This window comes from Ochotona curzoniae, unplaced genomic scaffold (genome assembly GCF_017591425.1).
Source record: "Ochotona curzoniae isolate NIBS_2020 unplaced genomic scaffold, NIBS_Ocur_1.0 scaffold_2453, whole genome shotgun sequence".
In the NCBI taxonomy this organism is placed as follows: domain Eukaryota; kingdom Metazoa; phylum Chordata; class Mammalia; order Lagomorpha; family Ochotonidae; genus Ochotona; species Ochotona curzoniae.
In genome coordinates this window covers 7204401-7221325 of record NW_024467094.1, presented here as the reverse complement: position 1 = coordinate 7221325, position 16925 = coordinate 7204401, and the positions used below count along the sequence as shown (strand labels likewise).

The window sequence follows — 16925 nt, the reverse complement described above, 5'->3', positions numbered from 1 at the left end:
TGTCATCTGCTTGCATTGGTGGTTCAGTGGTAGAATTCTCGCCTGCCACGCGGGAGGCCCGGGTTCGATTCCCGGCCAATGCACATGCTAACCTTTTTTCCATTTCTCTCAAGAAAATTTTAAACAACTTTCTAAGAAGCATCTTTCTTTAAGCCTCCCTTTCCCAGCAAACCACAAGTTGAACCCTTTAACTAGATGACAAAGTTTAGTTCGAAACCCATAATTCGGGCTGTGATGCTCTCACTCCCCCTCCTCCCAGCCCGGGGGTCCTGCATCCTCCTCGCCCCTCCTTCCGCCCCCCGGCCCGCACCTCTCCAGGCGTGATCCTGAGAAAGGACCCGGCCTTCGGATCCCCTCCCCGGGGGTCCCCCGGTCCCTCGGCGGGGGAGGGGAGAGCTCGCCCTCCCCCCACACCCTCCGCCCTGCTGGTCCCGCCGTGGCTCTTCCTCTCTGGTTTGCTGAGTTTCCTTGTGCCAAGCCCGCGTGGGTCTCGCCCTTCTCCGCGTCTCTGTCTCCACTCCTGTCCCGCATCTGAGCTGCGCCTCGCTGGGTCTCCCTCTGTCGTCCCCACCCCTGCCTGACTCTGGATCTCCTCGCGCCCCTGTCTGCGTGTCCGCCTGCGCCCCCTCGGGTCTCCGGGGGTCTGTTCGCTCCCACGCTCCAGCATCCCCTGGGAAGCTCGCTCTCACACCTCCAGATCCCCAACACCTCTGCGTCCCGCCCCTTCCCGCTGCTTTGATCCCGCACGCGTCGGGCCTGCGGGCGCCCAGGCGGACGCGCGGCCACCTGCCGCGGCCGCTTGTGGGTGGGGCCGTGCGGCCAGCTCCCGGAGACTGGCTGTGCTGGTTTCTTGCTTCCTTCCACCCCCGGAGGAGGGTTCCTCCTCCGCCCTGGGCGCGATATGCGGCCTGCTAGCCCTGGAGACTGCCGGACTGCAACCTGCCTGGCACCGACTCTGGCCACTGGAAGCCGGCGACAGTGTCCCCTCCTCACCCGGTTAGAAGGAAAGGTTATCTGGGCGTCTTTATGAATGTGGGAAGCTGTTGTGTGATTTATTCACTTGGCCTTCATATACCGAGAACTGAAACAGTAACCAAGAAAGCAGAAACTGACTTAAGATAATTTCAGACGCTTACAGGCTTCAGGGAGAGAATACACCCTTCCCCCACCTTCATCCCTAGGTGCCATGGAAAGCCAAACCTCTATGAGCTGAGATTGCCTGAAGCTGTTGTGTGATTTAACCTGAGTCATCAGGAACAGCAAGTGCAAAGGCCCCGGGGTAGAGAAGGAAGCTAGCGACCCTGGGATGGAGACGGTGGAGAGTAACTGGGCTAGGGATTGGAGTCAGCTGGGAATGGTCACCTGGTCCTAGGCTGCTCTGAGGGACTGGGGTTGGTTGTGTAGTTATCGCTGCTGTTATTTTGGTCTAAGGACAACTGCAGACTAAGGGAGGGTTCCTCCTCCAGAAAGTTTTTTCTTCTCTTAGCTTGTAAAGATCCCGTTAGCTGCCATCTGGAGAAGCAAGCGGATTCCTTTGGAGAGCTGGCACAGGCTGACAGGAGAGAAGAGCGTTGCAGGAGAGCCAGGATGGGGGCGCTTAGCTTAAGAAGCAGGGTGTGTGTGTGTGTGTACCCGTGGTGGGGAGGTCAGGAACTCTCCCTTAGCTGTGAGCCCCCTGGACAGCTTGGTGCAGGTTTCACACAGGCTGGGCAACACTACCCTGGGACAGTAGAGGAGAAGGATTTAGCAAAGGGATCTACAACAGCCAGAGAGCGCAGACAATCAGGGTGTCAAGGAATTTTGAACACCGAGAGCGAGTCTATAAGGAAGATGTTGAGTGAGCTATGGAACAGCACAGCGAACACTGTTATGTATTTCAAAATGGCTAAAAGGAAAGATTTTCAGTTTTCTACACACACACACACACACACACACACCAGATAATGTGATGAGGACACGCAGGCTTGCTTTCATCATTCCACAGAGTGTACTGGCATCAAAAAACATCACAAAGATATTCCATCATTATCCGTAAGGTTAAAAATGATTCTGTGGCCAAATAAACAAATGCGTGTTTTCAAACGAGCACTCAGCTGGATCAAAGCTGGCTGGCTGGGAGGGTAACCACGGCAAAGGCAGAGAAGCAAACATCAAGTTCAACATCTTGGATATCTCAGGCGCCCCCAAGAACAGGCGCATCTCGGCTGTGCACTAAGCAGGTCCCCAAGGTGGGGCGGGTGGGGAGAGGATGCAGGTGGAGGGAGGGCAGAAAGCTATGCAGTAGCCAGGTGTGTAGGCAGCACAAGCGGACGCACGCATGCACAGGGGAATAACCAAGGCCTGCGGTCAGGATGGCACAGGGGGCAGGGAAGGCAGTGCCAAGTGGAGAGACGGCCCTCAGCAGCAGGGGAAGGTCTCTCCCTTTGTCTCCCAGATCTGGAGGCGCCTGGGTGGGATGGATGAGATGAGGCCAGCTCTCCAGCTGTGGTCACTGGATCCAGCTCCCTCACTGAGGGAGGGAGAGCTACAAGTTAATGGAGGAGAAAGAACACGTGACATGGGGTCCGGCTCGGCTCGTGTCCTAGCTGCTCCTCTTTCCCACTTGTGACTTGGTGAACCAGTAGAGAATGGCCAGAACCTTGGGGCCCTGCACCCACATAAAAGACCCAGGAGAGGCTTCTGGCTCCTGTTGGCCACTTGAGGTGTGAATCAGCAATGGGAGCTCTCTCTGTTAATCCTTCTCTCTGTAAATCTGCCTTTGTAACAAAAAATAAATAAATAAATATTTTAAGTAAGGAAAGGGCCCGGCACTGTAGCCTAGTGGCTAAAATCCTCACCTTGCATACTCCAGGATCCAATGTGGGCACCAATTCATGTCCCAGCTGCCCCGCTTCCTATCCAGCTCCCTGCTTGTGGCCTGGAAGAGCAGTTGAGCATGGCCCAAGGCTTTGGAACCCTGTAACCATATGGGAGACCTGGAGGAGTTTCCTGGCTCCTGGCTTCGGATCGGATCGGCTTCAGTCATTGGAACCACTCGGGGAATAACCCAGCAGATAGAGGATCTTTCTCTCTTTTTCTCCTCTCTGTATATCTGCCTTTTCAAGAAAAATAAATAAATATGTATTTAAAAAGAGAGAGAGAAAGAAGTCCAAATGCAGAGGCCAATCCATTAGGCTCCTCAGGCCGTTCTGGAACTTTCCCCTATACAGACCCCTGAGAAGGGCCTGGCCCCGTGTTCCCAAGACCACCAGCTGTTTCAACCGCCGGCCCATGGGAGAGCTCAGGCTCCCGGCTGTGGCTATCTGCCGGTCACTCTCCTCCCTCCCCAGGGCTGGTGGTGCTGCGCATCTGGGGTGGGGAAAGTGAATTAGAGAGACTCAGATTAAAATCCTCATCACTTTTACTTGTAAGTTGGCCTGGCTACCTGGCCCAGGAATGTTCCCATAACCTCTGCCTACTCACCAGTTTTCATCCTGTACAGGCCAGGGGGCACAGGGGATGGCCACGCAGCAGTGGCCCTGGGCACTGTAAGTCTCTGAGTGGACAGAGAGAAGCAAGACTGAAAATGTCCACCAATCTCAGCCATAGTAATACACAGGCTCACACGGCCCATACAACCACAGATTGTTCTGCTCAGACACTGGTCAGCTTTTGAAAGGTGTCCATTACGAATACGTGTTACCTGTAGCTCATTTTGCATTCTTTCCTTCCAAAATGCCTGCCTTCCAGGTTACATAGGGCTTCGGGGCCCTGGACAGGAGGGGGGACTTTCTCCAGCTCATTCCTCTTACTGGCTGCCCCGTGGCCATGTGCCTGTGACTTCCAGGACAGGGTTCACATTTCTGTGTCTCTAGGATCTTGGAGACCTGATGGTACATACTGGGGCCTGAACCTGCAGCTTCTTCTTAGGGGGTGGTCACATTGAGAACTAGGAGAAGAGGAGCTGATACACTCTCCTCAGGCCTCTTGGGGAGGCAAGGGAAAAACTGGGCAGGCACAGTCCACCCCCCCTACCCCACTCCCCCACTCCCCGCTTCCCACTTCCGAGACGTCACACCCCCCAAGGCCTAGGCCCTGAGGCCGAACTCCTCCCTCTTCTGAGCTTCAAAGTGCAGCTTGGCTTCCTGCAAGCCCCCCAGGGGTCCTGGGCAAAATGGAGTTCCCTGGCTGGATCTTGGGGTGGGGGTATGAGGAATGGGATTAGTGTAGGCCACAGGGCCAACTCTCTCCCCGCTTCAATGTGAAAGCAGTGGGCAATCCCACTGAAATGGGCAAGCCCCCTCACCACCACCACCACACACACAATGACATCACCCTCTCCCTCCTGCGGCAGCTACTGCCCAGCAGCCACTGTGCTCCACCCAGTATGTTCTTGTAGGGCAGGCACAGCTCGGAAAGCCCATTTTCCAGGTAGAGAATGGTAGTGGAGAAGATCCGTCTTCTTAAACTCCAGGGACGCCTCAGAAGAGCTCCTTTTGAGAGGTGACGAGTGCCAACACACTCAGCAAGGTGACTTGGACCAGGGAAGATGGGCAGACAGTCCTGGAATTTTTTCGGCCTGCTGCAGAGCAGAGCCACGAACGGGAGTGATAGGGAGGACAGGCCATTTTCAGGGGCTGTAACTGAACAGACTAATGTATAAAGCATAGGCGTGGATTCAGTTTGCAGTTCTGGAAGCCAGGCAAGGGGAGTCTGCAGGTTCAAGCCCTGTGACCTCTCTCTCCGGCTGCCTCACCGCCTGGCGCAAGGGGTGGCTTGTTCACACAGCAATCCGTGTGGGTAGGGCGTAGGCGGAGCGGTGCCATTGGCCCACGTTGTGCCTCTTGTCTTCAGCTTGGAGAAGGAGAAGGGAAATCGGGTAATGGAGGGAAAAAGAAAGCAACCTGGGCCAGAGGGTCTGGGAAATGTAGTAGGTGAGGGGTAAGTGGCTATCGGTAAAAAGTAAAAGCGACAAGGATGTGGGCACAGCCTCAATGCGAGAAACTGAGAACAGATATAAAGGAGATGCACGCTTTGAAGTGAGAGTCGCAGAGGAGAACGTCAGCAAAACGTAGTAGGAATGCTGAGGAAAACCGGGACCATCGCCTCTGACGGAGACACGAATTGAAACCAGCTGTAACACAAAACCCCCGCCTTTTTTTTTTTTTTTTTTTTTTTTTGGCAGACCAGCAGGGGTCTGAAGGCTCGCGAGAGGGCGCTCGCGGGCTGCTTCTTGCGAATTTTTGAAATAAACGCGTGGGAGAGTCGTCTCCACAGCCGGAAAGGGTTGGAAAATAAAAGACTTCCTATTGCCGAACAGATAGGACTTACCATTACCAAAACTATTACCGCTGTGAGCAGGATTCGAACCTGCGCGGGGAGACCCCATTGGATTTCGAGTCCAACGCCTTAACCACTCGGCCATCACAGCCGCAGGAAGGCCGTGCATTGCGCTGCTATAGCTGCCTATCAAGACGCCGGCCTGCGGCGACCCCGCCCAGAGGCGCCCGTGCGCGTGCGCAGCTGCGGCCGTGCCCTCATGGCCGTGCCGGCCTCCGGGATGCGGGGCTGACGCCGTCCGCGTCTCCCTCTCGTTCCCCGAGCCACCGGGCGGTTCCAAACAAAACCTAGTGCGGCGGGGTCCCGCGACCTTGCGGGCGGATGACGGGGAGAATTTTCGCTTGCAGAGGTATACTAAAATTGCAGGGGAAAACTGTGAAGGCTCATGATGACAGAGGGGCCGATTGGCGCTCGGCAATAAGATACCATACCCGGGTAGCTCAGGCACCGCTGGGATTCGAACCCAGGATCTCCTGTTTACTAGACAGGCGCTTTAACCAGCTAAGCCACGGCGCCGACATGGGAAGGTATCCATCTCAAGAATCATCAGCTGTTTGCGGGCAGCAACAAGCCCAGAGGATTGAGTGTTTCCTTCTTCTCCGGGGTCTCAGCTGCAGGTCTGCGTTCTCCCTCCGCTCCACTGGGGGACCGTCCGACCTCAGCGGGTTTGCAACTCCGGGTCCCAGGGGTCTCCCCGTGTGGTGGCCTAGAGCCTGCAAGCCACCAGGTTTCAGTGGAGACTGGAGAACCCAGCCATCCTCACCACACCACCCCTTTCCAAACTTCATTCCACAAAGTCCTGATAGTGGCGTTTGTTTTTTCCGTTTTATATTTAAAAAATAATAATAACAGACACAATATCAAAAACACAAATGCCATTGGTAGAGGGTACAGCTGAGAACGCCTGGGTCCCATCTGAGGGGCAGCACCAGGGACGCCATGGTCCACCAACCCCCCCCCCACCCTGGAGCAGCTAAGGGCTTGAACCCTGGGTCCTGCTTGGCCCTCAGTCTTCTCTCCTAGGCCCACTGTGGGGAGGAGGTGGGAGAGCGAGCCATCTCCCCCAATAAATAAGTATAGTCTCGACCCTCGGGGCTGAGACCCGGGCCCCACTGGGCTCCCCAGGGACCACTTCGAGCAGCTTGTCAGCAACCTTGGCCAGGGCAGCGAGGCGCTCCTCACCAGGTGGGGAAGTGGGGGTCAGATGCCACCCCTCGGGGCTGGCCTGGGCAGATAGCCCCTGGTTCCTGGGCTGGTGATGGGGGTCCAGCCCCCTGCCGGCGGGAGGAGCTGGGGCAATTTCCTATGAGTTGGTCTGGCCACCTTGGCGTTCTGAGATGAGGACGCAGAGCAAAGTCTCTAGAGAAAGCCCAGGTTTGGCCCCCCTTTGGAGTCTAGCTGGTGCCATCCTCCTCCTCCTCAGCATGTAAGGCTGGACCAGATGAGCTCCCACCTTGCTCCTCCTCCTCCATGGCTGCATCCTGGTCCTGGGAGCTTGAGACCTTGACCTCCACCTGGGCCTGGGCCTCCTCGCCACCCTCCCCCTCACCACTACCATCACCCCCAGCCCCACCACCGCCACCACCCCCCTCGCCTCCACCCTCCTCCATGGGCTCCAGCCCCAGTCCGTCCAGCTCCGAGTAGAGAGGGTCTTCAGGGTGACCAGGGTCTTGGGTGCTGCTCCCACAGTCCACGCAGGCCTTGGAGGAAGAACCAGGGATGGGGAGTCAGGAGGAAGACTCCTCACTGCCAAATGCCAGTCCAGCTTCTCATATTCTCCAGGCCCATGGTACTCCCCAGAATTTGCTGAGTTTCCCTTCTACACAACCCAGCAACAAACTTCGTGGAGTTACCATCCTTCAGAAACTTCGAGCCAGCCCATAGCCTAGCTCCCTAGAACTTGAGCTCAGCCCACCCTCCTAAACCCTGCACGGCCAGCCCGCCTGCTCAGCCTTCCCTCACCATCACATCGAGGGCCCGAGGCAGCTGGCCCTTCCGGACCCAGGAGTGCACAGCCCCTAGTTCCCGCCGCTGCTCCTCAGAGAACCGAGGCTGCTGCTTCTGCATGGCCCGCAGCCGCTCCCGGTCCAGCTTCAGCACAGATGCCATGTCCCTGGCCAAGGAAAGGGTCAGGGGCAGAGGCTGGGATCTGGGGGAGGCCAGGCCTCCAAGGCTGGGGGCCTCCCTCTACCTGCCTCCCCACCTGCAATCCGGCTTTCAGACCCAGGCAACCTGCTCTTAGTCTGGGCAACCACTGAAGGGGCTCCAAGGGGCTGGGTGGGAAGCTAGCCGAGGGCTGAGCAGGGGAGGGGGCACTGGCTTCCCTTCCATCTCTGCCCGGGAGGTGGGAGAGGCCCCTGACTTGCCTTACCTGGAGGGCACCTGGTAGGTCATCATGACACGCTGGTCAGCATTGGCCATGAGCAGCCAAATGGGATCCTGGAGTACGTACTTAATGACCTGCTCCCCAGGCTCAGCCCCGGCCCGTGCAGCCCCGGCCTCGGCCTCCGAAGACTCGACACTGCCAAAGTACTTGCTTGTGTGGCTGCTCTGACTGCTGCCTGGAGCCAAGAGGGAATGGGGAACCACTGGAGTTAGGCTGCCTGGCACTGCTACCGCCAGGGCTTCACTAGGCTTGGCTCCAAGCTTGTGGACCTTAGGAAGCTCAGCCAAATATGATCTCTCTCCACCCCCATCAAGTTGTCATCCCACCTGCCCAGGGAGGACTCACGGGTGATGCTGGCCGAGGTGCTGCCCCCCTCATGGGAGCCCGAGCCGGACCCAGAGCCTAGGCCAGAGCCCAGGGAGCCGGAGGCCGCAGAGCCGGTACCCGAGCGTGAGTCCTCCTGCAGCAGCAGCTCCAGCAGGTCGCTGGAGCCTGAAAGTGCGTCCTGATTGGAGGACTCAGTCACCTCCACCTGTAGAGGACAGCAGGAGAGCAGCAGTCATGAGGGGTTCAGTACTGGCTTTCCCGTCTGCTGCCTCCACTGTCACTGCTTCTGTTCTGTGATCGTGGGGCCAGGCCAGTCTCCCATCCTGTAACGTCCACACCAGGGGACAGACACATCAGCCCAGGAGACCCTTAAGGCAGGAGGCCTATAGGTGCTGAGGGCCAGATGCAAGGCTTGTAGGGTATTGGGGGAACTGGCACTCACCATTCTGGCCTCTGGCTCAGCTGCCTCCTCGCTGGGAGGTGGGGGTCCAGCACTGCTCCCAGGACCCCCTGCCACAGCAGCCCCCTCAGCACGGGGGGGCTCCTCCAGCTGCAGCAGGTTCAGCTGGAGTGGGGAGCTGCATCGTGACTGGAACAGCGGGGAGTCTGGGTGTGGTGGTGGACTGGGAGGCAGAGGAGGCAGGGATGGTGAGGGGGAGTGGGAGGCAGGGGTGGGAGGCCCCTCTGCTGGGCTCTGGGGTACCCCGTAGGGATAGCTGGACTGAGGAGGGAACAGATAGTTTGGAAGGACTAAGGCTACCATAGGGGTCACCAGGGGGGCAGGGAAGGTGGCAGGGGGTACAGATGTGGAAGCTGGGGTCAGAGCCTGGGGACTTCCCCGAGGGGAGAACATAGGGAGAGCATAGGGCTGGACCACTGCAGGGAAGGGGGTGGTGGCTTGTGGTGGGGGCCAGGTGGCAGAGGGGGGCACAGGTGAGGGGTGGGGAACGTAGCAAGGGGCTTCAGCTCGGGCAGTCTGGTGGTGACGCGAGCGCTTGGCTTTAGACCGGCAGTGGTGGCGGCGGCCAGGGGGCGCAGGGCCATGATGGCAGCCTACAGAGGAGAGACTAGGATTAGCAAGGGCTTCAGTCTGTGGTTAGTACCCCTGCCAACCCCACAGTCCTGATTCTGTGACCAGATAGAGGCTGGGCAAAGACCCCGAGGAGAGCTGCTCACCCAGAACACAGGGCATGGGTTGGGGGTGGGGGGTGCTTTGGGGAACAATCTGACATGGAACTGGACCCAAGGCAGCTTACCTGGAGCACAGCCCTCTGCCTGCCTGTCTTGGTGCCACACCCCCACACTGCCTGCCTCAGGCTGTAGCCCAGAACCCCAGCCTGGTGGGCAGAAGCCAGTGGCAGAAGGGGACCTTTCCTCGAGCAGGGCCCTGCCAGCGGAAGCAGCACCAACTTTCTCTATATGCCCCCACCCGGGGGCAGGGTGGTCCTGAACCAGGCTGAGGCAGGCTCCGGAAAGTACTGGTGGCTACCTCTCTCGCCTGGGGCTGAAGGAGTTGTGGAAGAGCCATCGAGTCTGCGCAGGTGCCCAAGGTCCCGGAAGCGACTGAGAAAGGCTTGCTCTTCCTTCTGTGTGTGCAGGGACAGCACGGCCTTGGTCAAGCCCACAGGGCGGTAGGCGTCTGGAGCTGGGTCAGGGGCTACTGTGGGGCTGGGGGCTGGACTAGGGGCTGGGCCCGGGGCTAGGCCAGGCAGATCCTCCATGATGATATCTGAAGAAGGTGAGACGGGGAAGAAAAGGTCAGTAGGATCACCTCAGGGGTCACCAAGTTCACATGCACACATGTTTGCAGTTCCACAGCATAGCCAAGCCCTGCTCTTGGCTGCACAGCCCAGACCTAGGTCACCTCCCTACCAAGGGCTGGTCACGCAACGCTGTCCCAGGGTGCCCGAGCATTCCCAGTATTCTCTAGCAGCTGCCGCCCACACCGTGCCTGCCCCTTAATACATTTTTCAATGTCAAGACCCACAGACCCTTGGTGGCAGGGTAGGGCAGTATTCTTCAGTAAGTTCCTCGCCTCATTCCCCCTGGGGTCAGCCCCTCCCACGCCAGACTTTTTTGCCCTGACGGGAAGAACACAAGCAGGGGAGTAGGACAGGCCAAAGCACACAGGCTGGCAGGGGACAAGGGCAAGCAGTGGTGGCTGCAGGCCAAGGGGAGGCCTCAATGAAGGCCTACGGGGGAGGGGAGAGGCAGGAAGGAGGACGCTGGCACTGCCCCCTAGCTCCACGCCCGTACCCGACTCCGGGGGCTTCTTGTCTCCCACATGGACGATGGTGGAGCTGAAGCTACACTGACTGGTGACGGACGCCACGCTCTCTGCCTTATTGGCCAGCGTGAGCGGGTTCAGGCTGCCTCCCACCACGGGCTCCTTCCGCGGAGTCGCCCCCTCCCCAGAGAGCACGCCCGCCGCCGCTGCAGGATCTGCGCAGAGAGATGGCACCAGTTACCACCCCTGCTGGGGGTGGGGAGGGTTGGTCAGGCAAGGGATCTTGGGGGAGAGGGATGGAAATCAGGAGGTGAAGGGGCCTGGGTGGAGGAGGGGAATGAGGTGGACAAGGACAAGGCACAGCGAGGCAGGGCCCTAGAGGTACAGGGGTCAGCAGGCTAGGTGTTCACCTTTCTTGGCTCCTGTGGGGACTGGACCCGTCCCTGTCCTCTGCTTGTCATCATCGGAGGCCGATGAGGCAGTACAGGAGGAAGAGGAGGCACACTTGCGCTTGGTTGTGCTGGGGATGTTGCAGCTCTCCAGGTACCTGGTGGCCGGTGTAGCAGGTGGCAGTAAAGGCAGGATGTGAGGTGGAGCAGGGACCAGGCCCAAGGTGGGAAGGGTGTAGGCGAGCCTCACCTGAGGATGCTGTCCAGGCAGTTGATCTGTTGGTAGGAGCAAGTGGAGGCCTCCTTCCGCTCAGCTTCCTCAGGCACGAAGGCTAGTGGGGCCTGGACTGGAGCAGGGCCCACCTCCAGCTCCGGGTCTGGGGATTGGCTGCCAAGGGCCTTGGCCTTGAATGTGCCTGTGGCTGGGAGAAGACACACGTCAATGGGTCAGAGGTGATGGTCAGGAGATGCTCGGGTCTCATTCGCCACTCACCCCTACCCCCAGGTCCTCAGCAACTCACCAGGGAGGCGGGGACGAGGCGGGGGCCGGGCCCGGGACTCAATGAAAAGCTGCTGTCCCTGGTGCTTCACCAGATGCACGTCCTTACAGATCTGCTGGAAGGTCACCTGCAAAGGCAGCAAAGCCCTGGAGGCCTGGCCAGAACAAGGAAGGGGTGCCCAAGACAAAGCCGTGGCACTGAGGCCAGATCCTGGCATGCAAAAGGGTAACTCGAGGGCAGTAGGGGCAGAGGAGCACTCACTGGAACCGGAGGGCCAGGCCCCTCTGCATCACCCCCGTTGCTGTCACTGGAGGAGCCAGGGCTGTGGAGAGGGCCTGGGGACGTCAAGGGGCCAAGGCCACAGATCCCCGTGGGGCTAGAGCTATGCACGGGCTGTGGCAGGTAAAAGGACAGGTCAGTCACCTGCAGCAGGCTTCCCACCCCATCTTCACCTCCCAAGTCCTGCTCCCTTCACCTCACTCTCACCTGCAGCAGCAACCGGTGGATCTGCTCAGACAGCTCGTGGATATCAGAGTCCAAAGACAGAGCTGGGTTGGGGGCCGGGGGTGTGAACACATCCTCGTTCAGGGGTGCCCTGTGGTGTGGGGCGGCATGTTGAGTCTTGTCCTATCCTTCCCCACAGCCCCTTACCCCAACCCCAGAACCCTCCCTACCCAGCTCCACCCCCCACCCAGTGCTGGCTCAGCCCACTTACGTGCGTACTTTATGGCGACCCAATACAAAGGCCACCTTACGGCTCCAGGGGTGAACGAAGCCGGCCCAGCTGGTGTCCATGGTGACATACTCCCCATTACGGGCACAGAAGCGGATAGGGGAGTGGTCAAAGGGCTGGCCTGCCAGCTGTAGGACTGATGGGCATGAGAAAAGAACAGAGGGGGGCATCAGCAGGAGGGAGAGGAGAGGAGCAGGGCAGCCACCACTGGAGACCCATACAACTACAGCCTCCAGACAGGCCTCTGTGAGGGCAGTGAGCGCTCCAGGGCCGGCTGGGAAGGGAAAGAAAGGTGAGAGAAGACTCACTCTTCTTGTGGATGGCCAGCATGAGGGGCCGGTCCTCTGGGTGTAGGAACAGGAGGACTGGGGCGCCGAGCAGGTCTTGGGGCAGGTAGCCCAGCAGCGGAGCAGCCCTGGATAAGAAAAAGTATCAGAAGGCCCCTGGCCTTGGGCCCAGCTCCCCGGCTTCCCTCAGGGCCCCATCGCACCTCTCGTCCACGTCCTGGAAGAGGCAGCTGGGTGTGTGGCGTGTGGTAAAGATCCTCTTATCCGGAGGGATCCGGGGAGCTGAGGCACAGCAGGCGTGGGCATGGGTGGGTTTCACCCGGAAAGACTCAGCTCCCCAGCCGACCATTTTGTCTGGGCCCAGGCTGGCTGGCTGGTGGACAGCACTCCTCCCCAGAGACAGCCTGGGCCATGTTACATACCATGGAACAGCATCTACACTAAAAGCAACTACGACATATCTACTAAGCACCCACCTCATCTCAGTCCCCCAGCCCAATTGGAAACTTGATCTCTACACCAGGCTCCAGCCCTCCACACCCAGTAACACGCAAAAAACACTCCCACCAATCCCATTAGGTGCAGCCACCATCCGCCCACTCCCCCCTGCCCAGATCCGCAAACCAGCCCTTATTCACCTCACCGCTAGTCGGCTACGCTCCCTGCGATTTCTGAGCATCGCCGCCACGGCCTGGGCGGGTGCCGCGCATCAGACAAAAAACCGGCTATCTTGGTCCGTAGGGAGTCCTAGACGGAATGCATGGTACCTCCTAGCGATGGAACCTGGGTCCCGGTCCAGGGCACCCCTTTTCCATCTATATCCCATCATTCCAAACCCCCAGGGTCGAACCAGAGTGGCACGACCCCAATAGATGGCCTTGTTCACCATGGGGCTCTACCTTGCTCCCTCTTTACGCGATCATTAGTGGCCCATCACGGCCGAGAAGCCAAGCCGCAAAGTGGGTCAGCGGGGGCGGAGGCATGCTCCCCACTCTCTCGCTACACCCCAATCTCTCCTACCAGATGTGCTGAGCCCCATCGACAGCTCGCGCGTCTTGGGATGCAAGTCCCATCTGAGGCGTGACCCCGCGCCCGACAAGGCGGGCACTGAGCCTGCTCCCCACCACACTTCCACATCCAGACAAGGCGCTGCCAGACCCACCCCAGGCCATCTCTGTCCCCCTCTCCCAGCCCTTAAGCAACTCACCTGCTGAGGCCCCAGCGCCCCACGTGGGCAGGCGGGATGGGCCAGGGAGCCCCTAGCAGCACACTCTCACATCCTTCGCCAGTCAGCCCCAGGCGCTCAGATGAGCCGACGGCGCCTCGGAACTCATCCATGCACATCTGCTATGCACGGCGCAAGCAGGCAGCTGCCTGCATTCTGCGATCCCCCTCTAACGTATCCGGCCTGTCAGGAAGGAGACTGCCCCACGACTAGCTCACGCTGCGTCGTCCTGGTCGAGTGGGGGAGGAGCAAGAGCAGATTCAGGAGCTGCGGAGGGCTGGGGGCATGTCAGGGGCAGGGTGGGGTGCCACGGGCAACCGCTGACCTGGTTACGAAGTGTGTACTCTGACGTGATGTGCTCCAGCTCCTCCAAGGTGTAAGTAGACATGTCCATGGCACAGGGCTCCCCTTCCTCCAGGCTCCACTGCTGGTAGTATTCCTGGTTGGCTGTGGGAAGAGCGCCGGCCACTTGGTTAAACTCATGCTGCCTTCCTCTAGCAGGCCCAGGGTGTAGGGAGGACCCCAGGGTCATTCCTTCCCTAGGAGGGAAGCAGTGCTCACCCTGCACCTGCTTCACGCAAGCCAGCGCATACTGCAGCGTGGCCAGCGTGCCAGAGCGGCCTTTGCCCCGGCGCTCTGGCGGCAGCCGGAGCTTGAGCTCCCGCAGTGCAGTCATGAGTTCCTTCTGGGTCCTCGCCCGCGCTGACTGCTCACTGCTGCAGACCCCACCAGGAAGGAGAGGGGAGAGACGTGAGGCCCCAGAGGTGTGATCCAGGAAGAGCCCAGAAGCTTCCCCCAACCACAACCCCTCCCAGACCTCCCAGACCCATGTTACCTGCAGCCACTGGTAGATGGGTTGTCCTGCTCTGAGCTGGCGCTCAGGAGGCTGTAAGCGATGGAGCTGCTGGGCGGGGAGGGGCTCTGAGAGTTTGTGCTAAGGGAAAAGCAATGGACTCAAGATGAGGCGCAGCGGGATGGGGCCTACTTGCCACTCCATCCCCAGACCAAACCAGCACACACACACACATAGCACATGTGCACACACAGACCTCTTGCTGCTCTCCGTGGTCTCCAGCAGGGCTGAGTCCTTGCCATTGCCGGAGGAAGAGCTGTGTGAACTTCGCTGAGAGGCACCCCGGGATTCAGGCCCGTTGGACTCGTTGCCACTTGAGCCATTGCTGTTGGCATCAGTGTCGTCGGCCAGGCTGGGGCCCGGGCAAGGCCGGTGCTGAGGAGGCCCTGGGGCTGGGACCCCTCCCGCATGGAAGGACTCCCCCGGTCTGGGATCCCCACCCCCATCAGCCCCTTCCAGGGGGCCACTCATGTCTGGGCCATGAGGGGGAGAGGAGAACAAAACAGGCGAAGAGGCCACCACGGATGCACCAGGGGGCCCGGGAGGCCTGACTAGGGGAATGAGGTGGGAAACCTAGGTTTCAGAGAGTTGAGAAGTTCGATCACAGCTAGAACCTGGAGAGGCAGACCAGGAAAAGAGAGCTTCAGGGAAAGCTGGAAAGTTAACCGACAGCACCTGCTGGCTTCTCTGGACCCCCCCCCCCCTTCCCGCTCTCATAGTTCCTGCTACCCAGACCCGGAGCCTTCCAATAGACAGCCGAGGTAAGATCTGTTTCCTGTCGCCCTAAGGGTGCAGCAAGCGGGAAGGGGGCTCTCTCGCACCTCCCGAGCGTCCTCTTTGCCAGCGTGGCATGTGTAGGTGCTGCCTGAGCGACCGACTAGGACGCTGGGGTCGGGCCAAAGCCTGGGCACTTCCCATGCCCAAATTCCCACCAGCTCCTCCGCTTTCAAACACGGACGGGCCTGGGACCCTAAGGCCACAGAGCAGAGGGTGAGCCGATCGCCACCTATATTTAGGCTTCCGGGCTAATTTTATCCGGGGGCGGCGCCACCCCCGCCGCACATGCGCGCCGACGTGCGCGGCCCCACCACGCGCTTCCGCCGCCGCCGCCGCGGTCGCCAGGGAAACCGACGTCAGCCACTGAGCTCAGCGGTTGCTGGAGGGACCACAGGCCGGCGGGAGGGGCGCCCCCTCCCCCATTCCCCAGCGGAAGTGGGGGGATCGACCTCTCCCCCACGGGCGGGCGCGGCCAGGTGGCCACCCCCTCACCTATCCACAGTTTCTGGACGGTCGGATGGCGTAGAAAGAAGGGTAGCCCCTCGGGGCTCCAGGGCCTGGCCAGGACGATACAAAACCGCCACTGCCCTCCCAAGCCGGGCCATCGCCCGAGCGCAGTCACCCTGCAGACGCCACAGCCTTCTTTTCCCTGGCCTTTGTCTCCTTACTGACCACCAGGGTCGAAGCTGGCACCTGCTGTCGCCAAGGGCTGGGGAATCCTCTCCTCAGTCCCTCCCTGACTTTCCTGGCTCACCATCCCCCCTCATCGGAGCTTTTGGGCAAGGAACACACAACCAAGCGGATAGTTGTAACCCCGCTCCTGGTCCAACCACACCCCCCCGCCCTCCGTCCGCGAACGTTTTCGAAGCACCAGGAGAAAAGGGAAGGCTGTGGCCAACAGCAGGAACTAGCGCCGGGAACGGGATGTTCCAGCCTGAAGCGGGCTGACATCACGGCCGGCGTGGGGCCAGGGCCTGTGAGAGGAGTGAGCGCCCAAAGCCTTGAAGGGGGGCAGTTCCTGGGGCCAGAGTATGCCCAGAGACCTCTGAATAACGAAGAGAGACGGGGGCACGCGCGCTGGGAAGCCGGCTTTGTGGGGCGGCGGAGGAGAGATGGAGTGGGACAGAGCGGTTCAAGCGTGTGGACGCCTGATGCTGGGTTGCAAAGAGCACCCAGGTCCCTGGAGGGGTGGGGAGCAGAAGGTGGGAGGTGAGATGGATAGCAGCGGCGAGGAAGGTGGATTATTGGTGTGGCGTCGACGCGTCCGGGCTGAAAAGTGGCCCATCCTGTTGCAAGTGCGGCAGTCCGGCTCTGGGCACGGAGCCCGGCCCCCCAGGGTGGGCGCGGAGATGCCTACCTGGCCCGGCGAGCGCCCTCCAGCCGCCCGGTCCGCTGCAGCTCCAGCCCGCTGCCGAGTGCAAGCTCGCGGGGCGGGGAGGCGGGTTGCATAATGCCAGGCGCTGCCCCTCATTGGCCTCCCGCCGGCGGAGCCGCAGGCCCCGCCCCGGCCGGCTGATTGGCCGCTGGCCCCCGCTGAGGTCAGGGCTGTGTCACACACACGGGCGCACGTGGACCTGGGTGCTGGCGCGGGGCTCCAGGGCGCAGGGTGCCCGGCGCAGGGAGGGAGGTAAGCTGTCCCCGTCGGGGGGAGGGGGGACTTGGGGGCTCAGCAGGTGTTCCTCAACTGACCAGCCTCACAGAATAGGATGCCTAGGGGCTGGGGAGTGGGAGGACAGGGAAAGGTGTGCAGACCCTGGAGTTGGACCAGATTGGACGAGATGGCGACCCCCTAAGAGGAGGGGTGACGGACAAACCCAGCTTGTTGACCCCTCCTGGGTTGCCCGGCCCAGCCTTGTCATCTGAGGTAAAGAAGCCCCTTATAGCTCTCCACTCCTGTCCGCT

The 16925-nt window shown here is 60.2% G+C and overlaps 1 protein-coding gene and 3 non-coding genes across 4 annotated transcripts; 1 reads left to right on the top strand and 3 right to left on the bottom strand.

Annotated features, from left to right (window-relative positions):
• The first annotated feature begins 12 nt into the window (after positions 1-12).
• TRNAG-GCC lies at positions 13-83 on the top strand. Its single transcript has one exon. It is a non-coding gene; the product is annotated as a tRNA-Gly (tRNA).
• Positions 84-5328: 5245 nt separating this feature from the next.
• Positions 5329-5410, bottom strand: TRNAS-CGA. The gene has a single exon. It is a non-coding gene; the product is annotated as a tRNA-Ser (tRNA).
• Positions 5411-5761: 351 nt separating this feature from the next.
• TRNAT-AGU lies at positions 5762-5835 on the bottom strand. The gene has a single exon. It is a non-coding gene; the product is annotated as a tRNA-Thr (tRNA).
• A 301-nt stretch (positions 5836-6136) lies between these two features.
• On the bottom strand, positions 6137-16440 carry PER1 (period circadian regulator 1). Its single transcript, XM_041000804.1, has 21 exons — positions 16381-16440; positions 14443-14860; positions 14229-14327; positions 13955-14109; positions 13719-13840; positions 13376-13512; positions 12372-12608; positions 12190-12296; positions 11864-12017; positions 11635-11743; positions 11410-11541; positions 11170-11275; positions 10899-11070; positions 10670-10806; positions 10289-10474; positions 9522-9761; positions 8475-9085; positions 8051-8237; positions 7691-7880; positions 7282-7432; positions 6137-7019 (listed from the first exon to the last, which is right to left on the bottom strand). The coding sequence occupies exons 2-21, from the start codon at positions 14715-14717 to the stop codon at positions 6714-6716; spliced, it is 3813 nt and encodes a 1270-aa protein (XP_040856738.1). The 5' UTR covers positions 14718-14860; positions 16381-16440; the 3' UTR covers positions 6137-6713.
• Positions 16441-16925: the final 485 nt, after the last annotated feature.